This window comes from Sturnira hondurensis, unplaced genomic scaffold, assembly GCF_014824575.4.
Source record: "Sturnira hondurensis isolate 20B ecotype Veracruz unplaced genomic scaffold, ASM1482457v3 Scaffold0010428, whole genome shotgun sequence".
NCBI lineage: Eukaryota > Metazoa > Chordata > Mammalia > Chiroptera > Phyllostomidae > Sturnira > Sturnira hondurensis.
In genome coordinates, this window is record NW_028083059.1 from 1,050,051 (window position 1) to 1,073,612 (window position 23,562).

The 23,562-nt window shown below is 38.3% G+C and overlaps 1 protein-coding gene across 5 annotated transcripts in view; it reads left to right on the forward strand.

The window, feature by feature from the left end:
• CDK8 (cyclin dependent kinase 8) overlaps positions 1 to 15,400 on the forward strand; it is a 138,174-nt gene extending 122,774 nt beyond the window's left edge. For 3 of the 5 annotated variants that reach the window (XM_037058861.1, XM_037058864.1, XM_037058865.1), the window contains 7 exons: positions 4,176 to 4,319; positions 6,840 to 6,909; positions 7,696 to 7,768; positions 10,593 to 10,690; positions 12,303 to 12,381; positions 12,504 to 12,662; positions 14,870 to 15,400. In XM_037058861.1, the coding sequence (XP_036914756.1) occupies positions 4,176 to 4,319; positions 6,840 to 6,909; positions 7,696 to 7,768; positions 10,593 to 10,690; positions 12,303 to 12,381; positions 12,504 to 12,662; positions 14,870 to 14,995 (749 nt within the window). In that variant the 3' untranslated portion in view covers positions 14,996 to 15,400. The remainder of the gene's footprint in view (positions 1 to 4,175; positions 4,320 to 6,839; positions 6,910 to 7,695; positions 7,769 to 10,592; positions 10,691 to 12,302; positions 12,382 to 12,503; positions 12,663 to 14,869) is intronic. The other 2 variants (XM_037058862.1, XM_037058863.1) reach the window with 2 other exon arrangements.
• Positions 15,401 to 23,562: the final 8,162 nt, after the last annotated feature.

Consider the following 23,562-nt stretch of genomic DNA (forward strand, 5'->3'; position numbering starts at 1 on the left):
TCTTCATACCAGCTTTAAGATCACATTTTATTTTATAGAAAAATAAAGGTATAGAAACTTGGTTAGATATGAGATTTCTCAACTGTCTTTGTGACTTTACTCTAAATTTAAAATAATTTCAAAGTAAAAAATGTATATTTTAAAAAATCAGAAGGAAAAGTAAAAACTATTGAAGATAATTCTGTTTTTGAGTTACATATTATTATCTACACACATTTGGTTATCTTTTTTTTTTAAGTACATTCTAAATGTACTTAAAAGCATATTAACTAGTATGATACACAGCTGTTTTTTTAACCTAGAAAATAAGTATTTAAAAGCAGTGTTACTTTTGGTAAGACATAGTAATAGACCATACAAATAACCTTAGCTGCTATTAATTGAAAAGTTGAGACTCTGAATCTTACTGTGAACATTAAGATTTATATAACCTATTATTCACTAATTCTATAATCTGTCAGTTTTAATCAGGGCTGTTTGTCACAAAGGTGAACTACCAACAATGAGGCAGACTCTCTTACTCAAATGACTTTATAATTTGGGCAAGAGCATGCCTTTCTTCATATTTTCCCCTCTTCCTTCCTCTCATCAATATTAAAATTTATTGGATAACTCTTAGAGAAACATTTTAAAACTTAAGAGAAACCAAAATAAATGAAAATTATGTAGTTTAAGGGATGTCCAATGCAGTTGAGAAAACAGTATGAATATATGCATAAAATCATTGTGTCATCTTTAAACAAGAGAAAGTAACGAGACTAGCAATCTGACTCGTAGCCTTTGCTCTGTCACTCTGTGAGGTGGGTGTGCATATGTGTGTTTAAGCAAGGCATTTAGTCCTTGAGCCTCATTTTTAAAAATTTTTGCCCACATATATGTTTTTGGTTTTCATTTTAGAAAGAAAGAAAATCATCAATCAGTCGCCTCCCGTACACACCCCAACTGGGGGTTGAACCCACAGTGTTGAACCCTGACTGGGAATTGAACCTGCAGCCTTTTGGTGTACAGGGGCAACACTCCGACCAAACCAAGCCACCTGGCCAGGGCTAGCCTCATTTATTGAAAATGAGAATTTAGCCTAACTCTTCTCTTAGATCCCCATCAACTCTGAAAGTTCTGTGACTTTAGATAAAAAACAACTGCTGTCTTAGACAGATCACAGAAGTTAATTGACTTGAGTGTCAATGATTGAACTCGGGTCAGTGATAGTCCCTCTACAGTGGTGCTCCCCACCCTGTGTCCACCTGAGCAGGCCAAGAATGGTCTTCCATCAGGACATTAGCTCCAGAAAAGTTAGTTGGTATCTTACAAATAGCATTTTTGTTTGAGAAAGAGAAATTATAGATCAACCATTTTTAACTTGCTTTAAAAAATAGAGTAAAGGAGTCAAAAATGGAATTTCTTTCTTGATTTCAGTCTCTCCCAGAAAACCCCATTCTTCTCATTACCTATGCAAATAGCCTACGAGTCCTTTAAAGTGCTCAGCAGACTCCTCACACCATAATGAAAGCGGTCTACCAAGAATTTCCCGAGCAGTTCGACTTCCCTGTCAGATAGTTGTAATGGGAGCAGCTGATAGAAGAAACTGTGTGGTTGAATTTTTACACAGTTTGCTAAAGTAACCTTTGGCATCATTTAGGAGGGTTAAATCAGGTAGGAGAGTTTGGTGGATTATGTTAAACCAAAGGCTACTAAGAAGCAGCAGAAAAGCATAGGGGAAAAATCTGAACATGTCCAGCTAACACTTCCCCACTTTCTATTATAAACATATTTTAGTGCTGTGGTCATTATTCTGTTGTTCAGAACTGCAAGCTGAATCACTAAACCAAAGAGAGGAAATAATAGGTTAGTAAATATTATACTTCCAGGGGTTTAGTTTGTTTGATTGGCTTTGTGGAGAAGGCTGAAAGTTATTAACTTTTAATTAATTAATAGTAAAGGAGTCTTAAGTTTTACTAAAGTATGGACTTTCAAGCTCAGATTTTGTCCCCAAATAACTGAATACTCCTGATTATGTAGCATTCTATTAAATGGGAAATATACAATAAAATAGAATGAGAATTTTTTATTAAGCTAGAAGCTTGCTGTTAGTACACCTGTTGATTAAAACATTCATTATTTAACAAACCTTTCCCCCCCCCATTTGGGTCTATGTGGCTTGCCAATTGCTTTCTACTTTGCCTGGTTAGTTCAATAGCTACACACGAGCATCACAGATTTTTAGAGGTAGATGAAACTTAAATGCTTTTAATTTGGAAAATCTAAAAAGAGTTAAGCAGGTAGGTGAGCAAGAAAGCACTTTCCCGTGAACTTGGTACAATCTGACAAAAATAGACATGATAGGAAGGAGAGACAATTTACAAAGATTAGAAATTTGCCTGAAGTAATAGCCTGATTGGCTAACTCAAATTCATGATTAATGTTTGGGTCAAAATTCTGAAGAAAGGTTGGTGAAGTTGACAGAAGTGAAAGATAATAGAAGAGATATAAAGAAGGAGGTTATTAGGGTCAGATTAAACAAGGTTTTAGTAAACTATTTTTTCTTGCCTTCCTAACTTTTGATCATATACTCATTTCTCATCTTTCTTTAGATATTTTATTTTCTTCTTTAGAGTTTTGCCTGGCTAACCAGCAGGACTTGTTACAGTGTCTTTTCAGTGCTATGAGTAGAGTTTTAGACACGCAGACTCACTTTCTGTCGTCCTGTTTAGCTAACCTGTCTTTCATTGGATTACGATGATCAAAGGTCAGGTTCAGATGGGATATCCATGTAAAAAGAAAAATCTGAGACTGGCTAATTTCCCCACTTAGTTTTTGACGTTAAAAACAAAAGAGCATGGTTTACATTTCCTAATGAGTCTTTTCCATTTGATGGTATTGGCTAGACTTGGTTCTCTTATGTGGGATAAAACTGATATGTAATCAGTGCAGTTTTTAAAAGCACTTGCTGTTAGTGAGGGTGTATAGTCTTTAAGTAAATAGATGATTAACTTGTTACTCTGAAATGTACATTTTATTTTATTTTAAATTAAATATCTGTATTCCAGTTTTGGAGTTAAAGAATTCTCTTATTTTTAAAGTAACATTTTTCCCTATTTAAGTGCCAACTAATAACATAGCTGAACAATCAGCTTTAATAAAGTGATTTTTATTCATTCACTACAATCGTATTGGTTAGACCAGTCAAAAACCATTGAGTGTCTGCTCTGTGCACACCATTGTACTTAATGTAAAGAGTGGACATTGTCACTTTGGGGATTATTAAAAGTAGAACTGGAATACTTTCAGCTTTAAATTCTGAATTGGTAGATAGATCTTTCTATTGAGTAAAAACATAATATGAATTTAAGTTAGCCTGTATCTTAATGCAAACAAAGGGAATTTGTTGTATACAGAGATCCATTTCACTTGTTTTTATAAGTTTTTATGAAGTTATAACCTTGTACCCATTTTAAATGTAGTGTTTTACCCCCTTTTTGCTCCTTATTAAATACTTCACTTTGCAAAATCATCTGACATTTTGTATACTATAAACAAACACTTTGAACGAAAACTTCAAGTAGAAATGCTATTTCCTTCGGATATTTGAGATCAGTCACTGTCTTTTTCTTGTTGTAATAGCACCTTGCTAAATAGTGCTCACATGGGACCGTAATTATTAGACATTACAATTAGCAAGTATATAAACAAGATAAAGGAAAAATATTTTTACCACAAAAGACTGTGCTGATTTTTTTGGCAACAGGCTGTTGGGGTTGGGGCTTGTTTATTTTTTTGTTTAGTTTTGTTTATGGTTCACACATTCCATGTATAGCTTTGTATATATTTCATGGACAAGGTAATGTTTGAGGCATTTAAATCTCACCAAAAATGTAGCTATCAATTGATTTAAAACATGGAATGAAGCCACTAGGCGGGGTGGAGGTATAACAGAGCGTGAAGAATTGGGGGTGGGGGTGGAATGGGAATCTATATTTATAAACCATATTCTGTGATATTTATAATTGTTTAGGAATTATTATGACTTATTAGGAAGAGAAAGGAAAGAAAACACACCCCACCAAGATAAAAATGCATTTTCTTTTGGAAAGAACCACTTTATTTTCCTCCCTTCTTTTTCTTTTTTCCTTTCCGTTTTTTTCTTTTCTTTTTTTTTTTGTCTTTTTATTTTAAAGATATTTGGGCTATAGGGTGTATATTTGCAGAACTACTAACGTCAGAACCAATATTTCACTGTCGACAAGAGGACATCAAAACTAGTAATCCTTATCACCATGACCAGCTGGACAGAATATTCAATGTAATGGGATTTCCTGCAGGTACACATTATGCTTTTGTTTTTGTTTTTAAATCACTGTTGTTTGAACTTAGATATCTTCTTCGGAGAGGTATATATTTTTAGCTGATAAAAGCTACTCTTACTCAATTCTTTATATTTATGACTTGCCTTAATCAAAGATCCATAGAAATAGCAAAATTTGTAGAGTTCACTTATTAGCATAAAAGTATTTAGAGGTTTCCTGAACTTGAGAGTATATTTTTGTTTGATTTTGGTTTTTGTTATGTTTTGTTTTGTTGTTTAATATTTGAAATGATAAAATATTTGCAATATCTGTATTAAAAAGGTGCCTTTAGTTCTTACCAATAGGAACTATAAGTAAAATTCAGCAGCGTGCATTTTGTCTGGCAGCACATTTCATACTGCCATTATTTGGAATAAGAATATAAATTTGGACATGATTTTTATTTAGGGCACTATACAGATCTTATATTGAGTAATGGCATCGTTTGCTCTGTGACCTTTGTCAATAAGAACCTTCCTTAAGTGTTCTGTTGGGTCATTCATAATGTAGGCGGGGGTCTGGCATCCCACCGCAGCCTGGCCCGCACTGACCTGCAGCAGGAGGAAAGTTGTTGAGGAGTCTTGGCGCAGGCGTGCGGTTCCTCAGCCCGGGTTGTGTTCCTTTGTTCACAGAGGGACAGTTCGTCAGTTTCCCAAAACTCTGCCCAGTGGTCCGGGATAATGAAAAATTGTTTAAAACTACCCACATAATTTTGGGTAGTGAAATACTTACTAGAAATTATTTATTAGGAATTTTTCTCAGGTCAGTATAACGCAAGACTAATAGGAAAATAACTGGTAGTTAAAATTTCACATTTCCTTATAAGGGTGTTAATTATTAGTAAATGCAGAGTAACTACACAAACACTACCTTTCTCCAAACTTGGTTAACAGTTCTGCAAAGACTGTGCTGCTGTGATGTGAACTTCATTTATTCACTGAATATTTATTGAGTGCCTGCCATGTGCCAGACACTCTGTTAAATATAAAATATTACTGACTTAGACATGACTCTTGCCCTCTTGGAGTTTTGTACGATTGTACTGTTCTAAGTAGACCATTTAAAGAATAGGCATGGTTTCCATAGATGGAGAAGAGCAGCCTTTGCTTCCCACTTCTGAACGAGTCGACCATTTCCAAGGTCCCAGAGAAAGGAACGTGGCTTGAGAGGAGGCCTAAGAGGGGAGGCCTGTTTAGGAGATGACTCTTAACTGTGGTTCCACAGGGGGGGTAGGTTCATCTTACAAGGAACGTGAAGAGCAGGCAGCAGAATTTAGATTTGCTATGTTAAAGAATGAGAATCCCTGATAAATTTTTGAGAACTAGTAGCATGATACATGTTACATTTTTAAAAGATTAGAATGACAGTTGTATGTAAAAGTCAAGGAAAGACAAGTAACTCTAGTCAGGGAAACCAGCTGCTTGCCTGTATCAGTACTGCAGGCATAAAGTGATAATAAGAATGGAGAATAAAGGACAAATGTGTAATTTTTTATAGGGAGCGTGTAATTGAGGGGAAAGTTAAAAGATTATCTCAAGATTTTTAGCTTGAGAAATTGACAAAGGAGAGAAAACAAAGTAAGAAAATAATTAAGGAGAAAACTCCACTTATGAGCTGAAAGTATATGTTTAGTTTACTTTATAATATGTGATATCTGTGGAGGAAGATAGCAAATATTTTTAAAAGTAAATTGAAAGAAAGTCAAACCTCTAAAGGCCATTTAAAAGCTAAAGGTGCTGTTAGATGACCTGTTACAGAGCCTTGCTCCTAGTAGGCCCTCTTTTACGTTATCAAGTAAAAGTCCATTGATACTGATGGATAAAACAAGCTATCTAGCATGTTCTGTTTGAACAACTCTAATGCCAACAAAACTAATTGAAAAGGTTTTCTACAAATGTATTAGTAGCCGGGGTTGTTTTTGTTAATATTACTGAAACTGGCTAAGGCAACAGCTGACAGATTAATATACTAGTTATATCCTACTCTATTCTATCTCGGATAAAATTTACTGTGTACATAGATCACTGATATAAAGCAATGTATTTAATAAGGTGAAAATAAGGCCATATAAAAAGAAGTGTACCTTAAAGCTACTGCGGGGAAACATTAGATTTATTATTAGAGAGATTGGTTACTGATCTAACCAGGAAATTTTGTGGAAAAAGAAAAAAATTGGTCTTACAAATAGAAATAGAACTGTTTAGTAATAGAAATATTTATCTAAAACTTTTTACCCTCTACAGAAATTGCGGTAACATAAACATACCAAAACATAAGACACGTAGGAAGTAGGCATTAGAAGGACAGAGGTCTAATGCTACCTGAGGAGGAAGTGTATTTACAGCCCAGGATAAGATGTGCACTGTAGCTGACATGTATTGGAAGTCTGTGCTTCCCTAAAAGTATAGAAAAGTAATGAAAATTGAGGTAACCTTCATTAACGTTCTTGAGAATAGGAACCTAGACAACATAAAATTGTATCAATGTATTTCACAGATAAAGATTGGGAAGATATAAAAAAGATGCCTGAACATTCAACATTAATGAAAGATTTCAGAAGAAATACGTAAGTTGGAAAGAAAATAGACCCTTTGTTGATTTTTGCTTTTCCAGAATCCTCAGTAGAAGATTGAATTCTCACCACAATAGAATATACAACATAAGATTATTCCTATAAGTAATTTTACATATATATGCTAATAAATATTTTACATGACAGTCTTCATTTTTTAAGATGTTTAAATGCTATAAGGAAGGTGAATATCTAATACTAGTTCCTGATTTGGATATGAGAAAAAATTTATTTCCATATTTGTTACTTTTTGGAAGCATCATTGGAAAGTGTCATAGCTGAGGCAGTAAGACACTGACATTTTTTTTAAAACCTTGCAAAAAGCCACTTGCATACCCACCTAGGTTTTGCAGTTTTTAGTAAGTTTTAATAGAAAAGAAGGAATGTTTCATTTAGTTACAATGCAAGATCAAGGGAGTGGGAAAGGGCAATTTATAGCTCTATAACAAATTTTTTTTTATTTGTTTAAGGCTCAGTTACACTTTTGATCTGTATGTTATTTAGGATAATTCTTGAGATAACATTCATGTGAGAAAAGCTATTCAGTATGTATTATTAATGAAATTCTCTTGCATGTAACAGTGGTATCCATTCAGAAGTGACTAGTGGAAATAGTGAAGTATAAAATTGGTTTAATGCCATTCTTTTTTACTGATCATAGCATTTTCAGTATATATTCTATATTGATTATGATGAAAAGAGTTCTGTTTGGAAAAACTTCAGCCAATGTAAAATGTACCTCAAATCTAATGTAGATATTTCATAGTATTTCTCTTTCAGGTATACCAACTGCAGCCTTATCAAGTATATGGAAAAACATAAAGTTAAACCAGATAGTAAAGCATTCCACTTGGTAAGCTTTAGAGAATAATACTAATGAAATGCATTTTTCCCCCTAACTGATTAGCCCATCATGAAGCTTTTGGGGGTCAGTTTGTATGGTTACTCTGAATATTTAGAATACTTTTTTTAAAGATTTTATTTATTTATCTTTAGAGGGGAAGGGAAGGAGAGAGGGAGAGAAATATCAATGTATGGTTGCCTCTTGTGGGTCCCCTTCTGGGAACTGGCCTGCAACCCAGGCATGTGCCCGACTGGGAATCGAACTGCGATCGTCTGGTTCGCAGGCCCGCACTCAATCCACTGAGCTACACCGGCCAGGGCATAGAATACTTTAATAGTAAATATGGAGATCTAGTTGGTAAATACTAGTGAAGACATCAAAATACTTGTTTTTCTAAACTTGTAGCATGATTTGACATGGTTAGATTAGATTTTTCTAAAGACAGTCATTGTACCAAGTCTGGAGAGCATTTTTTAAATTACTCAGTTTTATCATTTTTTAAAAATTTCTAATTTCTGTGAAGAATAAAGAAGAAAATAACCACACCATTCAGAACTATTTACTACAGATTATTTTGTATTTCAGCTCTTTGAAAGACTGTTTACAAAACTACAAAACTCCCAACATACCTCTTACACACTTGGGTATTAGAAGTCCTTCAGTGACTGCATGTATTATTTGCTTTTTTGGAAGAGTATAAGAGATGCAGTGTTCATCAGTATAGAATGGAAAAACGATAACCTAGAATCTAAATTAATCCATGTAGCATCAAGGTAATTCATGACGAGGTCATATTAAACTATTGCCAACTTAAATTTACAATATTTCCATTTTTATGTCATAAAAAATAGAAATGTTTTTTACTTTTATGTTTTTCAAAAAAGTTATGTTACATAAAAGGAGAATCTGAGAAAGCAGATTATATTTTGCTTGGCTTAAAATCCTTTTACTCCTTTTCCCCAATATTTTTAAATGAGTTCATTAAATGGGCATTTTTCTTTTACTTTGAAAGGATTAAACCTTTCTTTATAATAGTCCAAGCCACTTGGCAAACATTCGTTCTGTTTCTGCTTTTCTTTTCCTTCTGTTTCTGCTTCTGCATCTTCTACTTATTTTTATATTGTCATGCATATTTCATATCTTACCAGCAATTTTAAAGACAGTGCTTAACATATTATATTACCACACGATGTATTATTATTCAAATAATGTTTATTATAATGTACTCATACCAGGACCCAGATTAGAAGGTTAGATCCTTCAAAAGTGTGGACTTATTTATTCTTCAAAATAATGATAATGGCGATAGGTCAAAAGTTACTGTTTAGGGGAATTACTCTTCCCCTCAATTCACTGCCCCTCAGTGTAGTCCGAGGTGACTCTCAGTGCCGCCATCACTGCCTTGGCGGCTTGTTTGCTTGATTTTCTTCAGTGACCTATCTTAGGTGGTCCCATTGGAAAGCTCAGCTGTAACTCCATCAAAACTGTTGTTGAGTATTTTAAATAGTAAATCCATGCTTCCCCTTTCAACTCCGAAAATGCAATAGTGCTTTCATTAAAATGTCAGATCACTAAAATTAAATTTAAATCTTACCATGCCAAGCATTTCAGGTGCATTTTTAAATATGTTTTGTTCTTCTGTCCTCTAATTGTGTTATCTCCCATGAAGGCTCAATGTGTCTATTAGTTCCTTGTTTTTCAAAGTGAGGCCTAGTCCAGCAGTATTGAAATAATCTGGGAACTTGTTGGAATGCAGATCTTGGGCTCCTGCCCAGGTAGACCAGCAGGAGCTCTGGGAGTAGGGTCTCGCAGTCTATTTTAAGAAGCCCTCCCTGGGGTGGTTCTGTTAGACTCTAAAGTCTGAAAAACACGGCATCATACAGCATCAGAGACTAGAAGCTAAGAGACCACTATCTGAGTAATCTCTTAAATCATATACTAAAATCAAAGAAGAGCCTTTGGTAAACTATGTTTTAACCAAAAAAAAAAAGCTGAACTTTCACATTAGTGTGACATTTCTATGTGTAGTAATAATAATAACAACAACAACTGACACATAAATATAGATGCTTCCTTTATGGCAGGCACCGTTGTCATTGTTTCCATATATTAATTCATTTAATCTGAAAACAAATCTGTGGTAACAGGTACTATTTTTAGTCTCCAGTTGATGAATGAGGTTACAAAGGGGTTAACTAACTTGTCCAAAGTCACTCAACTAAGAAATGTCAAGTCAGGATTTTAACCCAAGCACCTCTTTTCCAGAGTGTCCCCTTACCTAGCTGTACCTGAGTACTTGCACGCTGTCCGTCAGTTCCTATACGTAGTCAGACTAGGGCAGCGCCGTCCAGAGCCCTCTCCGATGAGCTGCGCTGCCTAATGGGGTGGCCCCAAGCAGCGTGTAGCTGTTGAGCTTGAGAAATGTATCTGCTGTGACTAGGAAATTGATTTTTAAATAGCTGCGTGTGCCTAGTGCATGTTATTTGTGTTGTAACCTTCTTTTTCTCTTAAAAAATAGAAGAATTTTAGTCCTCTTCTAAAATAGATAAAGCAATTTAGATAATATGGGGGAAAGCTCATTGGTCTAGAGTAAGAGGATATAAGTTTTGTTACTTCTTACAGGAGAAACACATGAGATAATGAGTATTAGAATGACTAAAATGTGAATTGCTACATTAAATTTAATAATTAGTTTTTCCTTAAGTTGAGGGAATCGGTGCTGTCCAAATTGTGTTATTCTTCAAACAACATACACCATACCTCCCACGTAGTGTGCCAAGGGGTGCAACTATGAGAAATAATGCAGTAATGTTTTTATGACTTACGGTTTCAGCTTCAGAAGTTGCTTACCATGGACCCAATAAAGCGAATTACCTCAGAACAGGCTATGCAGGATCCCTATTTCTTAGAAGACCCACTTCCTACATCAGAGTAAGTGATCAATTTATTAGCTCACCAGCATGCTAAAGTGGGGGGAAACCTACTTTCTTTTAGTTGTCAACTACCAGTTGTCACTCTTTATATGAGGACCCCAGGAAATCCTTATGAGAAGCAAAAATGAGCTCTGATGACTGAAGTGTCACTTAAAGGTTTGGTGGCTGAGAGCTGCTCCTGTCTCATGTGGACTTCACAGGGTGTCAGCAGTAGTCCGGTCACTCGTGAAGGGCGGTTGTGCCTCTGTAGCTCGTTCAGACGCACTGAGATCGCTCTGCTTTCACTTGCAGTTGGTGTTCCAATTACAAATCCCATTCCCACGTACCTTTGTGTTCCCCATACCATCTTTTATTTTTACTTTTTAAATTTTTATTTTATTTTATTTAATTGTTGTTCAAGTACAGTTTTCTGTCCTTTACTTCCATCCCAGCCCACCCCCCCAGTGCTCCCCACCTCCCTCCAATTTCCACCCCCCTTAGTTTTTGTCCATGTGTCCTTTATACTTGTTCCTGCAAACCCTTCCCCTTTTTCCCTTGAAATTCCCTCCCCTCTCCCCTCTGGTCACTGTACCCCTGTTTTCTATTTCAGTGTCTTTGGTTATATTTTGCCTGCTTGTTTGTTTTGTTGTTCAGCTTCCTGTTAAAGGTGAGATCATATGGTATTTGTCTTTTTCAACGCCTGGCTTATTTCACTCAGCATAATGTTTTCCAGTTCCATCCATGCTGTTGCAAAGGGTAGGAGCTCCTTCTTTCTTTCTGCTGCATAGAATTCCATTGTGTATATGTACCATAGATTTTTGATCCATTCATTTACTGATGGGCACTTAGGTTGCTTCCGGCACTTGGCTATTGTAAATTGTGCTGCTATGAACATTGGGGTGCATAGGTTCTTTTGGATTGGTGTTTTAGGGTTCTTAGGATATAATCCTAGCAGTGGAATTGCTGGGTCAAAAGGCAGGTCCATTTTTAGTTTTCTGAGAAAATTCCATACTGTTTTCCATAGTGCTTGTAACAGTCTGCAATACCACCAACAGTGGGTCCCCTTTTCCCCACAAACTCTCCAACACTTGTTGTTTGTTGCTTTGTTTATGATAGCCATTCTGACTGGTGTAAAGTGGTATCTCATTGTGGTTTTAATTTGCATATCTCTGATAGCTAGCAATATTGAGCATCTTTTCATGGGTCTCTGGATCCTTTGTATGTCCTCCTTGGAGAAGTGTCTGTTGAAGTCCCTTGCCCACTTTTTAATTGGGTTGCTTGTCTTCTCATCTTTTATCTTAAATATGGTAGGGAGAGTAAAAAAATTGTGTTTGGTGACATGTTGAATGGAATCTGTATTTTGGTTGCAATAATAAAAGACTAATGCTGGGATAAAAGAAAAAATTGACTCAGATGATTATTGATTAATTTTATACAATGATAAACCCTTAAACTACCTGCTGTTATGTCACTGACAAGAAAAGATTCATCTTGTCCCAGTTATGTGAAAGGTTTTTATGTTACAAATATGGAGACAAAGTCCATCTTAAAAGATTAAAATGAAAACCACTTAAGTGAAGCATTTGAAATATTGATTAGTATATGAGAAGTCTTTTTTTTCTTGTGATTAGTGTTTTCGCCGGTTGTCAAATCCCTTACCCAAAACGAGAATTTCTAACAGAAGAAGAACCTGATGACAAAGGAGACAAAGTAAGTATTAGAGTATAGTTGACAGCCTCTTGCTGTAGTCTGTGCTATCATAACATTTTCAGGTTGGGTGTGTTTTGTTCTCCTTCTGAGTTGAACTTTATTTTTCTGTTTGGCCAATTGAGAAGAACCAGCAGCAACAGCAGGGCAATAACCACACTAACGGCACCGGTCACCCAGGGAACCAAGACAGCAGCCACGCACAGGGCCCCCCGCTGAAGAAAGTGAGAGTCGCTCCTCCTACCACTACCTCAGGTGGACTGATCATGACCTCAGACTATCAGGTATGTCAAGGTCGTTTTGTACTGGTCTGCATGTCAGTGTCTGCATGGGTTTGTGACCACTGGGAAATGGGGTGTGAGTCCGAAAAGAGTTTTCTGTGCCCAGGGAGACACATTGACAGGAAGCGCTATCGGCCCGAAAAGGTGTTGACAGGGGTGCAGTGCGGGGAGCTTCAACTTCTGAGCTAGCAGACTCGGAATAATCGAATTTAGACCCAGCCATTTGTTAGCTGTGTGACCTTGGGCAAGTGTTACACCGTTTTCTGGATCTAGCTTTTCATCTGTAAAATGAGACGGGCACAGCCCACCTTGTTGTTGTAGGAGGAGACGTGACAAGTCTTACCACCTTGTAGTATCCATTGTTTTGGAACACTAATGATCATGGAACAGTAATGAGTAAGAAGAACATAGGCTCTCATATTCTAGCCAGGCCACGAGCTCCTAGGTTACCTTGAGTGACTCAGACGTTCTCCGTGTCCGCGTGTGTGCGGTAGGGATGGTGGTCAGTGTGAGGCTGCAGTAAGGATGGAGTAAGAGGATCTGTGCCGAGGCACCAGATGTGTGTGAGGCTAGACCGACGTACCACTTACAAGATGATATGAACCACGCATGTCGTTACTATTATCATTAAAATTCTTCGTAGCATCTGTAGCGCCCAGGTACTTCAGAGTTGTGCTGGTGCTGTTGATGAGGATACGTGCAAGAGCTTGTTGAGTACTTACTACGTGCCAGCTGCTTTTCTGTCACTTCAGAAAACTGAGGCTGGTAGAAGCTAAATAACTTCCGTGTGTTCATCTAGCAAGCTGGTAGCAGACCCAAGACTCCACTCAGATCTCACTGCTAAGGCTGCCCCATTGCCTGCTTGCGGGTCCCATCAAGTGACATTGGCAGTTCCTTTGCAGAAAGACCTGTTTTGAAAATTGTATGCCACTTCTCTGCTTATTCTAATCACATTCCCAATGAACCTGGGTTTCAGTGGGGGAAGAATACTAAAAACTTGACCAATTAGAGTTATTTATCTACTAAAAGAGAAAAAGAGGTCTTATCAAACTTCTAAGGTTCTCAGAGCCCGCTGCCACACTTCAAGAATCAGAGGCCAGCTCTTCGCTTTGGGTAAACAGAGAGGTCCAGCCCCCCAGACCGTGGGCATCGTTGCCCGGATAGCAGTGGTTCTCTTCCAGGGAGTCAAGAGCGGACGTCTGTGGGGTTGGTGTCGGTTCCACTGCCTTTTCCTCCCGGTCTGGGTGGGAAGAGTGCCCCTCTCTTGGCTCCAGGATGTCTTCGCCCACCAAGGTGATGGCTCTGACCTTTGCTGCCGAAACCGAGAAAGGGTTGTGGTGTTCTTCTGTCGGTGTTGTTCCTGTGGTTGGTTTTAATGGGTGATTTCAAAAACAGCATCTCTGTGCACTCTTTTTAAAATGTCATTTTTGCTAGGTTTGGCAGAATGAGAATTATATAACTTACTAAACAGGCTTTAAAAGAGGAAAGTAATAAATTATGGTTAATCTCTTCTAGTGTGTCTTGGGAGCCTATAGCATGAGACAGGTGCAGGAATAGGAAAAATAATACAACATCAAAATTAGAGAAGTCTAAACTCTATCCCTGGTCTTTCCCTTTGTGCTATTTTTAGAACTAAGAATACCAGTTTTACATTTCAGTGATTTTATTTTTGTATAAACCTTGTTATAGAAAATAAGATTCATTAATTTAAAGGGCATAAAAATATTTGATGCCAAAGAAAAGGATTCTGTGGTTCCTTTTCTTGTCATACTCATTTTTTTCTTTAGTCATGTGTGTATGTTGGGAGGTTTCTATTGAAGAACAGACTAGTGTATAAGGTTCCTTTGCGTTACTTAATGTATACAACAAATTCGTGTGTAAACCTCTCCAGCAAATTAGTTATTACATAGCAAGTAGATACAAAACAGCATAGAAAGGGTGTTACTGTTGTAGGAAAAAGAGAACTCTCCAGCATAGTACGAGGCTCAGCTTAGTATTCTTTAGTAGCAGTATTTCTGACCTTCATAAAGTAAAACTGATCTTAAAACTGGGGTTTTCATTGTAAATCTAGCGCATAGTTCAAGACTTCTAAATTCTTAACGCCTTGAAATAAATGGCATTTCAAGCACACATAGTTAGCCCTGCTGGCTTGGGATGTAGCCAGCTCAGAAACAAGCGGATCACCTCTCTCCCTCACTCTCCTTTTCTAGCGTTCCAATCCACATGCTGCCTACCCCAATCCTGGACCAAGCACATCACAGCCACAGAGCAGCATGGGCTACTCAGCTACCTCCCAGCAGCCTCCACAGTACTCGCATCAGACACACCGGTACTGAGCTGCGTTGGAATATTGTCAGTGCACTGTTGCTAACGCTGCAGAATGGCTGCAGCTGTCCGCGGGAACCTGGTATGGGCCATGAGAATGTACTGTGCAGCCACATATTCAAAACGTCCAGTAGCCAAGTTCCACCACTTTTCACAGATCGGGGTAGTGGCTTCCAAACTGTACCTATTTTGGAGTTAGACTTGAACAGAAAGTGCTAGCACAGTTTGTGTTGTGGATTTGCTACTTCCATAGTTTACTTGACATGGTTCAGACTGACCAATGCGTTTTTTCAGTGACAGTCTGTAGCAGTTGAAGCTGTGAAGTGTGCTAGGGGCAAGCATTCGTCGTTGTGTGTGGTGAACCGTCAGTGTAACAGCACCATCTGACCGATCGTACACGCGAGAAAAGTTTGACTGGTACTTGAAACATACGGTATATGTTAACAAAGTAACCAAGACTCAAAATGAGATTATTTTGGTACACCTTTCATCTTAGTGTCTTATCAGTGGGTTGATTCATTTTCCACATTAATCAGTGTTTTTTGACCAAGACTATTGCTTGGGTTTTTTTGAAAGTACAAAAAGCCACATAGTTTTTCCAGAAAGGTTTCAAAATTCCCAAAGATTAATTTCCAACTTATATAAGTTTGTTTTATTTTCAATCTATGACTTGACTGGTATTAAAGCTGCTATTTGATAATAATTAAATACGTTGTCATTGATATAAACCTGTTTGGTTCAGGAAACAAACTGAGACGATTGTCATAGACAGTGTTTTTTTGGTTTTTTCCTGTTGGTGTTGCTGATTTGTGAGCATGCTTTAAGATGGAAAAAGCATGAATGGTAACTTCCTTAAAAAGGTGCGGCATCCAATTCAGATATTTTGTCCTGATTTTAAAGCTGGTTGAAGTAGTGCTATTAAAATTTTGTTCAGTTAATTTTCTTTTTAAGAACTTGTTCGCACGTTGTTTAGGGTGCCCTTACTTCAGCAAAGGAGAAGGAGTAGGAGAGCCTTAGAATTTTTGAGGAAAAAAAACCTATAACATACAATGTACTGTATCAAACTATTTTACTGAATGACACAAGTATTCTGAATTTAAAAGAAAATTGAACATTGTTAAAAACAAGGTGTTATGTAATAAATTTATTTTTCATAAATCAAAATACAGAGTCGGCTGTATTTTTATATAACAAAGGTGTTTTATTTTATTTTAAAATGTGCCTTAACAAGTACCCTCTACATCAGTCTCCAGTTGCTGTCACTGACTTCTGTGCTTTCTACCTCCATGATACCACAGACGTGGATGCCTTTCTGTTCCGCTCAGCACTGTAATACTGTCAGATATGAGGTAGCTTTCTAGTGGGAAGAAGTTACGATAACTCTTCTGTTTCTAGAATAATGGCTAATTCTGTGCTATGCTGAGACCAATTGGACTGTTTTATCCCAAATAATATGTTTCCTCCCCCCTTCTGCACAAAATACAGAAGATAAAACAACGAACGTTTTCTAAAATTTCAATTCATTCACATAAAAACATTCTAAAACAATTTAAGAACTGAGGAATACCAATACCGATAAGCTTGACCATAACAAAATTCATCAAACTTACACTAAATTGGAGATTTGTATTGTATGTAAGTTATGCCTTAAAGTTGATTTGTTTAAAATCTAATAGGTGTAAAGCACATAGCACATGCCTAGCATATAAGCATTTGTTCAGTGTTTTCTCTATATGGAAATGTAATTTTTTTAAGACTTCAAATATGACCTTGTTCTAGCAGTAAGTGAATCTTTCCAGGTCATTTAATGGCCAAATGTTTCCTAGTGTCTCATGACTCAACTTCAAACATTTACACGAGCAGCAGTGGCGTGCTGATAATTCCAGTGCTGAAATATTTAAAAGTGCCTCAAAGTGTTTTCTCAAAAATGTTCCTGAACAGTTCATACCCTTCACAACGTTCATCTCACCTGGGGACAGCTATGAAGTTTCTCATAACCTAAGACTTCTTTGAAGGAGCAAGAGAACTGAACTTACTGGATATTTACTAAGCACTTGGTGTGAGTTTAAAGTCATTTAGGACCTGTGGTCAAACTGACGCGGCACAAAGCACAGCCCCTTTCCTCAGATAGACGAGGAGTTGCGTTCAGCTGAGGAGTCAGGACGCACACACGGAAACAGCGGAGGCCCCCACTGGGTCAGGCACTGGGTGGGGGGTTGAGAACCCTACCCGTTTCTCTTTTGAGCCGAGGAGTGATGGGAAGTGTGATGGGAAGGGTGCAGGGAGCCGGGGGCTGGTATGGAGTATCAGAAAGAACATGGGCTTTGGGTCCGAACACCTGGGGCATGGCCCCGCCAGTTACTTCACGCGAGGCCTTGGTCAAGTCATTCAACTTTCAGGCGCCTGTAAATAATAATTATAGTAGTAGTAACTCTGATGCTCTCCCTGACTCACAGAAATGCAGAAAGACATTGTAAGCAGGCTATTTAAAAAAAAAAAAACTGTTCAAAGTTGCATAATTAACTTTATTATCTCAGCTGGACCCTAAAGTAACACTGAATACCTAGTATGTACCAGGCACTATGTAAAGCATTTCACACATAATTATTTCTCACAAAACCCTTATGAATTAAGTAGTACTTTTCCCATTTTACAAGTGAGAAAAATGAGATTCAGAGAGATCACACCCTGCTCAAACTCAAGTCAGCTATGCGATAAAGCCAAATTTGTTACCCCGGCTTCCAGGGCCCAGAGAAAGGAAGAAGCCTCCAGCGGTCATACACGGTGAAGTGGCCACTCTGTCCAGGGCACAAAACGTGTTGTGGGCAACAACAGCCAAAGATAAACTCGGTAAGCTTGTAGGCTGCCAGCAAGGGCTGTTCTATTTACAAGTGAAGTCATTTTTTTAGGTGTGTTTTCCTATTTGTGTTACAAACTACAAAAAGAATTTGTATTTTACTAGTTACTGATGATGTCTGTTGAAAGCATACTGAACAGAACTAATGGTTTTAAACATTGGTGTTTCTTTATAGGCCCTAAAGTCAGCTTGATTAATACTATATAATTGCTTCTCCAGTTGAGTTGCTTCATTGGTGGAAAAAGGCTATACATAGGTACAACCAGCAATGCCCTCTGATGTGATCGGAAGCTTTTACTATGCCGAGTAGCACTAGGCTCTTCTTGTGCACTCTCAAAATCCCCTTTGCCCTTTCTTCTTTCAGCCACTGCTAGAGTGACAAATTCCACAGGGACCGTGACCGTGTTTGGGGAGGTGCTTTGCCTGGGGCCCTCGGCAAGTATGTGTCCCTTTCTGACCTAGAGCTCTGGTCCTTCAGTGCAGAATGCCCATTGGATCCACTCCGCATTCAGGAATTCACAACCAGACGTGAGGGGAAGCTAAGGTCCATGGGTATAGGGGTTACCCTTGACCCATGGATTAAAGGAGGTCCTTCCTCCTTCGATTTCCAAAGCAGAACCATTTGGAGCTGCATTTCATAAGGCTTTTTAGAAGGTCTTGACCGAATTGAGTACCTGTTGCCTGGTATCAGCTGACTGGACAGTGCATCCTTGTATTGGTTTTCCTTCCGTCCTTTCTTGTTCTCCTACTTAACTCACGTTGCTGGTACCTGACATCACACTTACAGGTAAACCCCCTGTACACAGTTCTTTGTCTCAGTTTCTGCTTTGGAGGAACATGGAATCCCGGCTTTAAAAAAGTTTGTGTTTACATGGATCTTCACAAGCAGTTGGCGGCCAGCTGCCCATTGCTGGTGTCGAGTGTGTGGTACTGACATCTGCTTGGCGGTGACGTCAGAATTACTAACGTTTTCTCCGTGGCACTTTGGGATGAATTACAGGTGGAAGGTGGATCATTGGATTTTGAAAAAGCCGGCGGGGGGGGGGCACTTGAACAGTATTGAAACAATGATATTTAAAAGATTGTGGAATTGGCTCACTATTGTGAACTGCTTTGGAAAGCTTAAAAAAATAAAATAGAATGACATGTCTGTGGTCGCCAGTTAGCAATTCGAGAAAAGCTGTCAAAGTCTGAAGTCAGAGTGAAGGGGAGCTAAAGCCAACTGGATGAGAACAGGAGGAGGATAGCCCTGAGGGCGGCTGCTTTACTCGAACAGATCAGCAGAGCCTCTGGCAGTAGCCTCTGGGGTTTTGCATGTGGCTTTTGACTTGGCAGACACATTATTATCAGTCCCCATCAATAAAGATCAAAAACACTGGGTGTTTACCTGAGAAAGACAATAATACAATCTTTCTCTTGCCTCAGGGCCACAGTAACTCTCTTCGTTCTAATACAGTCTGCAGGAGGGGTGTATCAGGGAAAATGGTGGAGTTGGAAGCTGCCAGAATCCACCTCCACCTGGACAACAATTATCCTGACAAGAACAGCCCGGATTTTGAAACTCTGGAGTTTATTTGAACACTTGCAGCTTCTGGGGAACAGCTTGGCTGGTAAATTGCAGTTTATTTCAGCAGTCAGTGTGTTGGTCCCCATCCACCTTTCTTCCTGTGGCAAATATTCCTGGCACAACTTACTAGAGCCAAAGTGGACAGTAAGGAACTTTCAAGTATTTAGGTTCCATGTTTTCTCTGTGGGCGCTGCTTGGATCACTGAGAGGGTGGGCAGGGAGTCCAGATGCCTTTGTCCTAACCTCTACCAACTGAAGCAGCTTCCAGGATGTTTAAGGGAGCTGAAGCTGCACCTGTTTCTTGTTTGTTTTGTTTTGGGCTTTTTTGCAGGTGTGGGGGGGGCATTAAAAATAACCCTGTACATGGGAGAATTTAGAAAGCCACCCCACATGCTCAGGAAAAGACACTGGCTTGGATGAAGCCTGAGGAGACCTTAAGCTTTCACTGCAGACTAATCCCTAGCACGGACACTCTATAACCATTTTTAAAGAGCACGTAAACCCTGGGGAAGAGTTTCCAGAGTTTCCATGTAAAATCCAATTTTCAACAACAACGAAGAAAATCACAAGGCATACAAAGAAACAGGAAAGTATGGCGCAGTAAGAGGAGCAAAATAAATTAACAAAAAGGTAAGCGAAAAGCCCAGACATTGGACTTAACAAAACTAATACTTTAAAAGAACTGCTTGAGGATGCTCAAGGATCTTAAAGAGAAAGACATTAAAAAAAAGACAACAGCGTATAAACAAAATGAGAGTATCAAAGAGATAGAAATTATAAAGAGAAACCAAAACTTCTGAAGCTAAAAGTACAAAAACTGAAAATTTTAAAATACACTAGGAAGGTTCAAAATTAGATTTGAGCAAGCAGCAGAAAGAATCTGTGAACTTGAAGATAGGACAATGGAGGTGACCAGTCTGGAGAACAGAAGGAGAAAATGGAGAAAAGGGAATAGAGTCTAAAGGATCCGTGGGAAGCGCATGTGCATTGTGGGAATCCAGGAGGAGGGAGGACGGTGGAGCAGAGAGATTATTTGGACAAATAATAGCTGAAAACTTCCCAAATGTATGCCTTTAAGAGCTAGAAAAAGAAGGAAAAAATAGCCCAAATATATAGCAAAAGGAAATAAATCATAAAGATTAGACCATAGAAAAACAAAATAGAAAATGGAAAAACAATAGGTGACATTGCTGAATCCCAAAGTTAGTTCTTAGAAAAGATCAACAAAATTGACAAACTTTAGCCAGACTTACAAAGAGAAGATGCAGTAACTGAAATCAGAATTGAAGGTGGCATTACTACTGACCTTATAGAGATAAAAATGATTGTAAGAGAATACTGTAATTCTATAATGATGAGTTGGGGAAACTAAAAGAAATAGACAAATCTCTTGACCCACAAATTAGCTAAACTGAATCAAGAAGAAATCTCGCCGTGATCTGTGTGCCTCAGTTGGTTGGGCATCGTGGCACGAAATGGAAGGTCACCAGCTGATTCCTGGTCAGGGCACACCCTGGCTTGCAGGTTCAGCCCCAGTCGGGGCCTGTGTGAGAGGCAGCCAATTGACATCGGTGTTTCTCTCCCTCTCTTTCCCTTTCCCTTCCCCTCTCTCTAGAAATAAATAAATTTTTCAAAATGTCAACAGACCTACAAGGGAAGAGATTGAATCAGACATCAAAACCTCCCAACAAATTAATAACCTGGACCAGATAGATGGTTTCCCCAGTAAATTTCATCAAACATTTGAAGAAGAATTAACACCCATCTTTCTCAAACTCTTCCAAAACAAACTGAAGAGGAAAGAACACTTCCAGAGTCATTCCATGAGTCCGATATTACTCGGATACCAATTCCAGTTAAAGGCATCACAAGACAATTACAGAGCAACATTCCTTATGGATATAGATGCCTCAGCAAAACATGAGCAAACTAAGTCTGATAGCATATTGGGCTATTCATCATGACCAAATGGGATTTATTCCAGGAGTGCAGGGGTGGTTGGTTCCACAAAAGAAAACCAATGTAATAAATACATTGATATTATGAAAGGGAAGAGTGATCATCTCAATTGATGCAGAGAAGGCATTTGACAAAATTCATTGCCCTTTCGTGATACAAGTTCTTAGCATACTAGGAATAGCAGGAATATTCTTCAACATGATAAAAGGTATGTGTATGACAAACCCACAGCTAACACAATCCATGGTGAAGCAGTGAAAACTTGCCTAAGATCAGGAACAAGACAAGGATGGCTGCTCTCACCATTGCTATTCAACATAGTACTGTGAGTTCCAGCCCATTACTAATCCAAAAGAAAAGCATCCAAATTGCAAAGAGGTAAAACTATCTGTAATTATACATGACCTGAAGTTATATGTAGAAACCCCCGAAGAATCCACAATAAAGCTACTAGAGCTAATTCAGCAAGATACAAAGTACAAGATAAACACAAAAATCAGTTCTGCGTTTATACATCAGCAACGAACAATCCAAAAAGGAAATTAGGAAAGCTATTCCAGTTATAAATATCACCTAAAAGAAGTAAATACTTAGGAATAAATTTAGCTAGGAAGGTAAAAGGCTTGTACATTGAAAATTACAAAAAAGTGCTAAAAGAATTTAAAGACAGCCAATTCAAATGGAAAGACATCTGTGTTCGTAGAGAGGAAGACAGCATGTGTGAGAAGTCAATCTTCTGCCGTGTCTAGTTGTTTACTAATCTCATCTAACCCAGTTTTCTCATTTCAGCTATTGTGTCTCTCGAATATAAAAGTACATGCCAGGTGTGGGCTCTCTCCTCTCTTGCGATGCCCTTATGATCTCTGCCTTTCGGAATGGAGGTGGGGAGCATATTTACAATCACTGTTTCAACACCCGTGTTCGCCCCTTACGTTACCTCTGTCGTTTTTAGGTCTGTGTCTCTTGGTTGATTTTTTCTCACTTATGGCTTATATTTCCCTGCTTCTTTGTATAAGTGGTGATTTTTTTCAGCTTTATTAAGATATCATTGACTAATCAAATTGTAAGATATTTAAAGTGTAGCACTGGCTGGTGTAGCTCAGTGGATTGAGCGCAGGTATTCGAACCACACGATTATGGTTTGATTCCCAGTCAGGGCACATGCCTGGGTTGCAGGCCAGTTCCCAGCAGGGGACTCACAAGAGGCAACCATATATTGATATTTCCTTCTCTCCTTCCCTTCGTTTCTAAAGATAATAAATAAAATCTTAAAAAAAAAACAAAGTGTACAGAGTGCTGATTTTATGCACCTATACATTATGAAAAGATTCCTCTCATCTAGTTAATTAACACACCTGCATCTCACATATTCATCTTCTTTGCAGGGTGGGGAGGGTGGGGAGAGCATTTAAATTCTACTCTCCTAGCAATTCCAGTTATATAGTACAGCACCATCAACCGTAATCCCCATGTTATACATTAGATCTTTAAACCATGTTCATTTTGTAGCTGAGAGTTTGTATTCTTTTATCAACCTCTTCCTATTTCCCCCAGCCCCTGGCAGCCAGTTTTATACTCTCTGTTTCCATGAGTTTGACTTTTTTTTTAAGTTTCTGCATGCTTCATGCATTGCCCTCAAGTTCTATCCTTGTTGTCAAAACAGCAGGGTTTTCTTCTTTTTCATGGGTGAACATGTAATGAAAGAGTACACATTCACCTTTTTTCATTCCTTCATTGAGGGACAGTCAGGGTGTTTCTGTGCCTTGGTCGTTGTGAATGATGCTGCAGTGAGCACGGGCCGTGGGTATCTCTTTGAAATAGTGATTTCACTTCCTTGAGATGTGTATCCAGAAGTGGAATTGCTAAATCATACGTAAGTGTATTTTTCATTTTTCCAAGGGCCTCCATACTGTTCGCCACAGGGGCCGCCCAGTGTACAGTGCCTCCAGCCGTGCACGAGGCCTCCCTTCCCTCCACGTCCTCGCCTTTGTGATGCTGCGTGAGTTTAGCATGTTGCCTTTTCCCACTCTTCTAACATGAAATGATTTTCATTCAATCTCTTATATATATCTTTGACTTTAGTAATTTTATCGTTGCTATAATCCCTGTTTGAGTTAGCGAAAACATCACGTTTTAGTCATCAAGGTTGCTTGAGATACAGCACTTCTCGACTTTTTGTGTATGTTGCTCTCCCT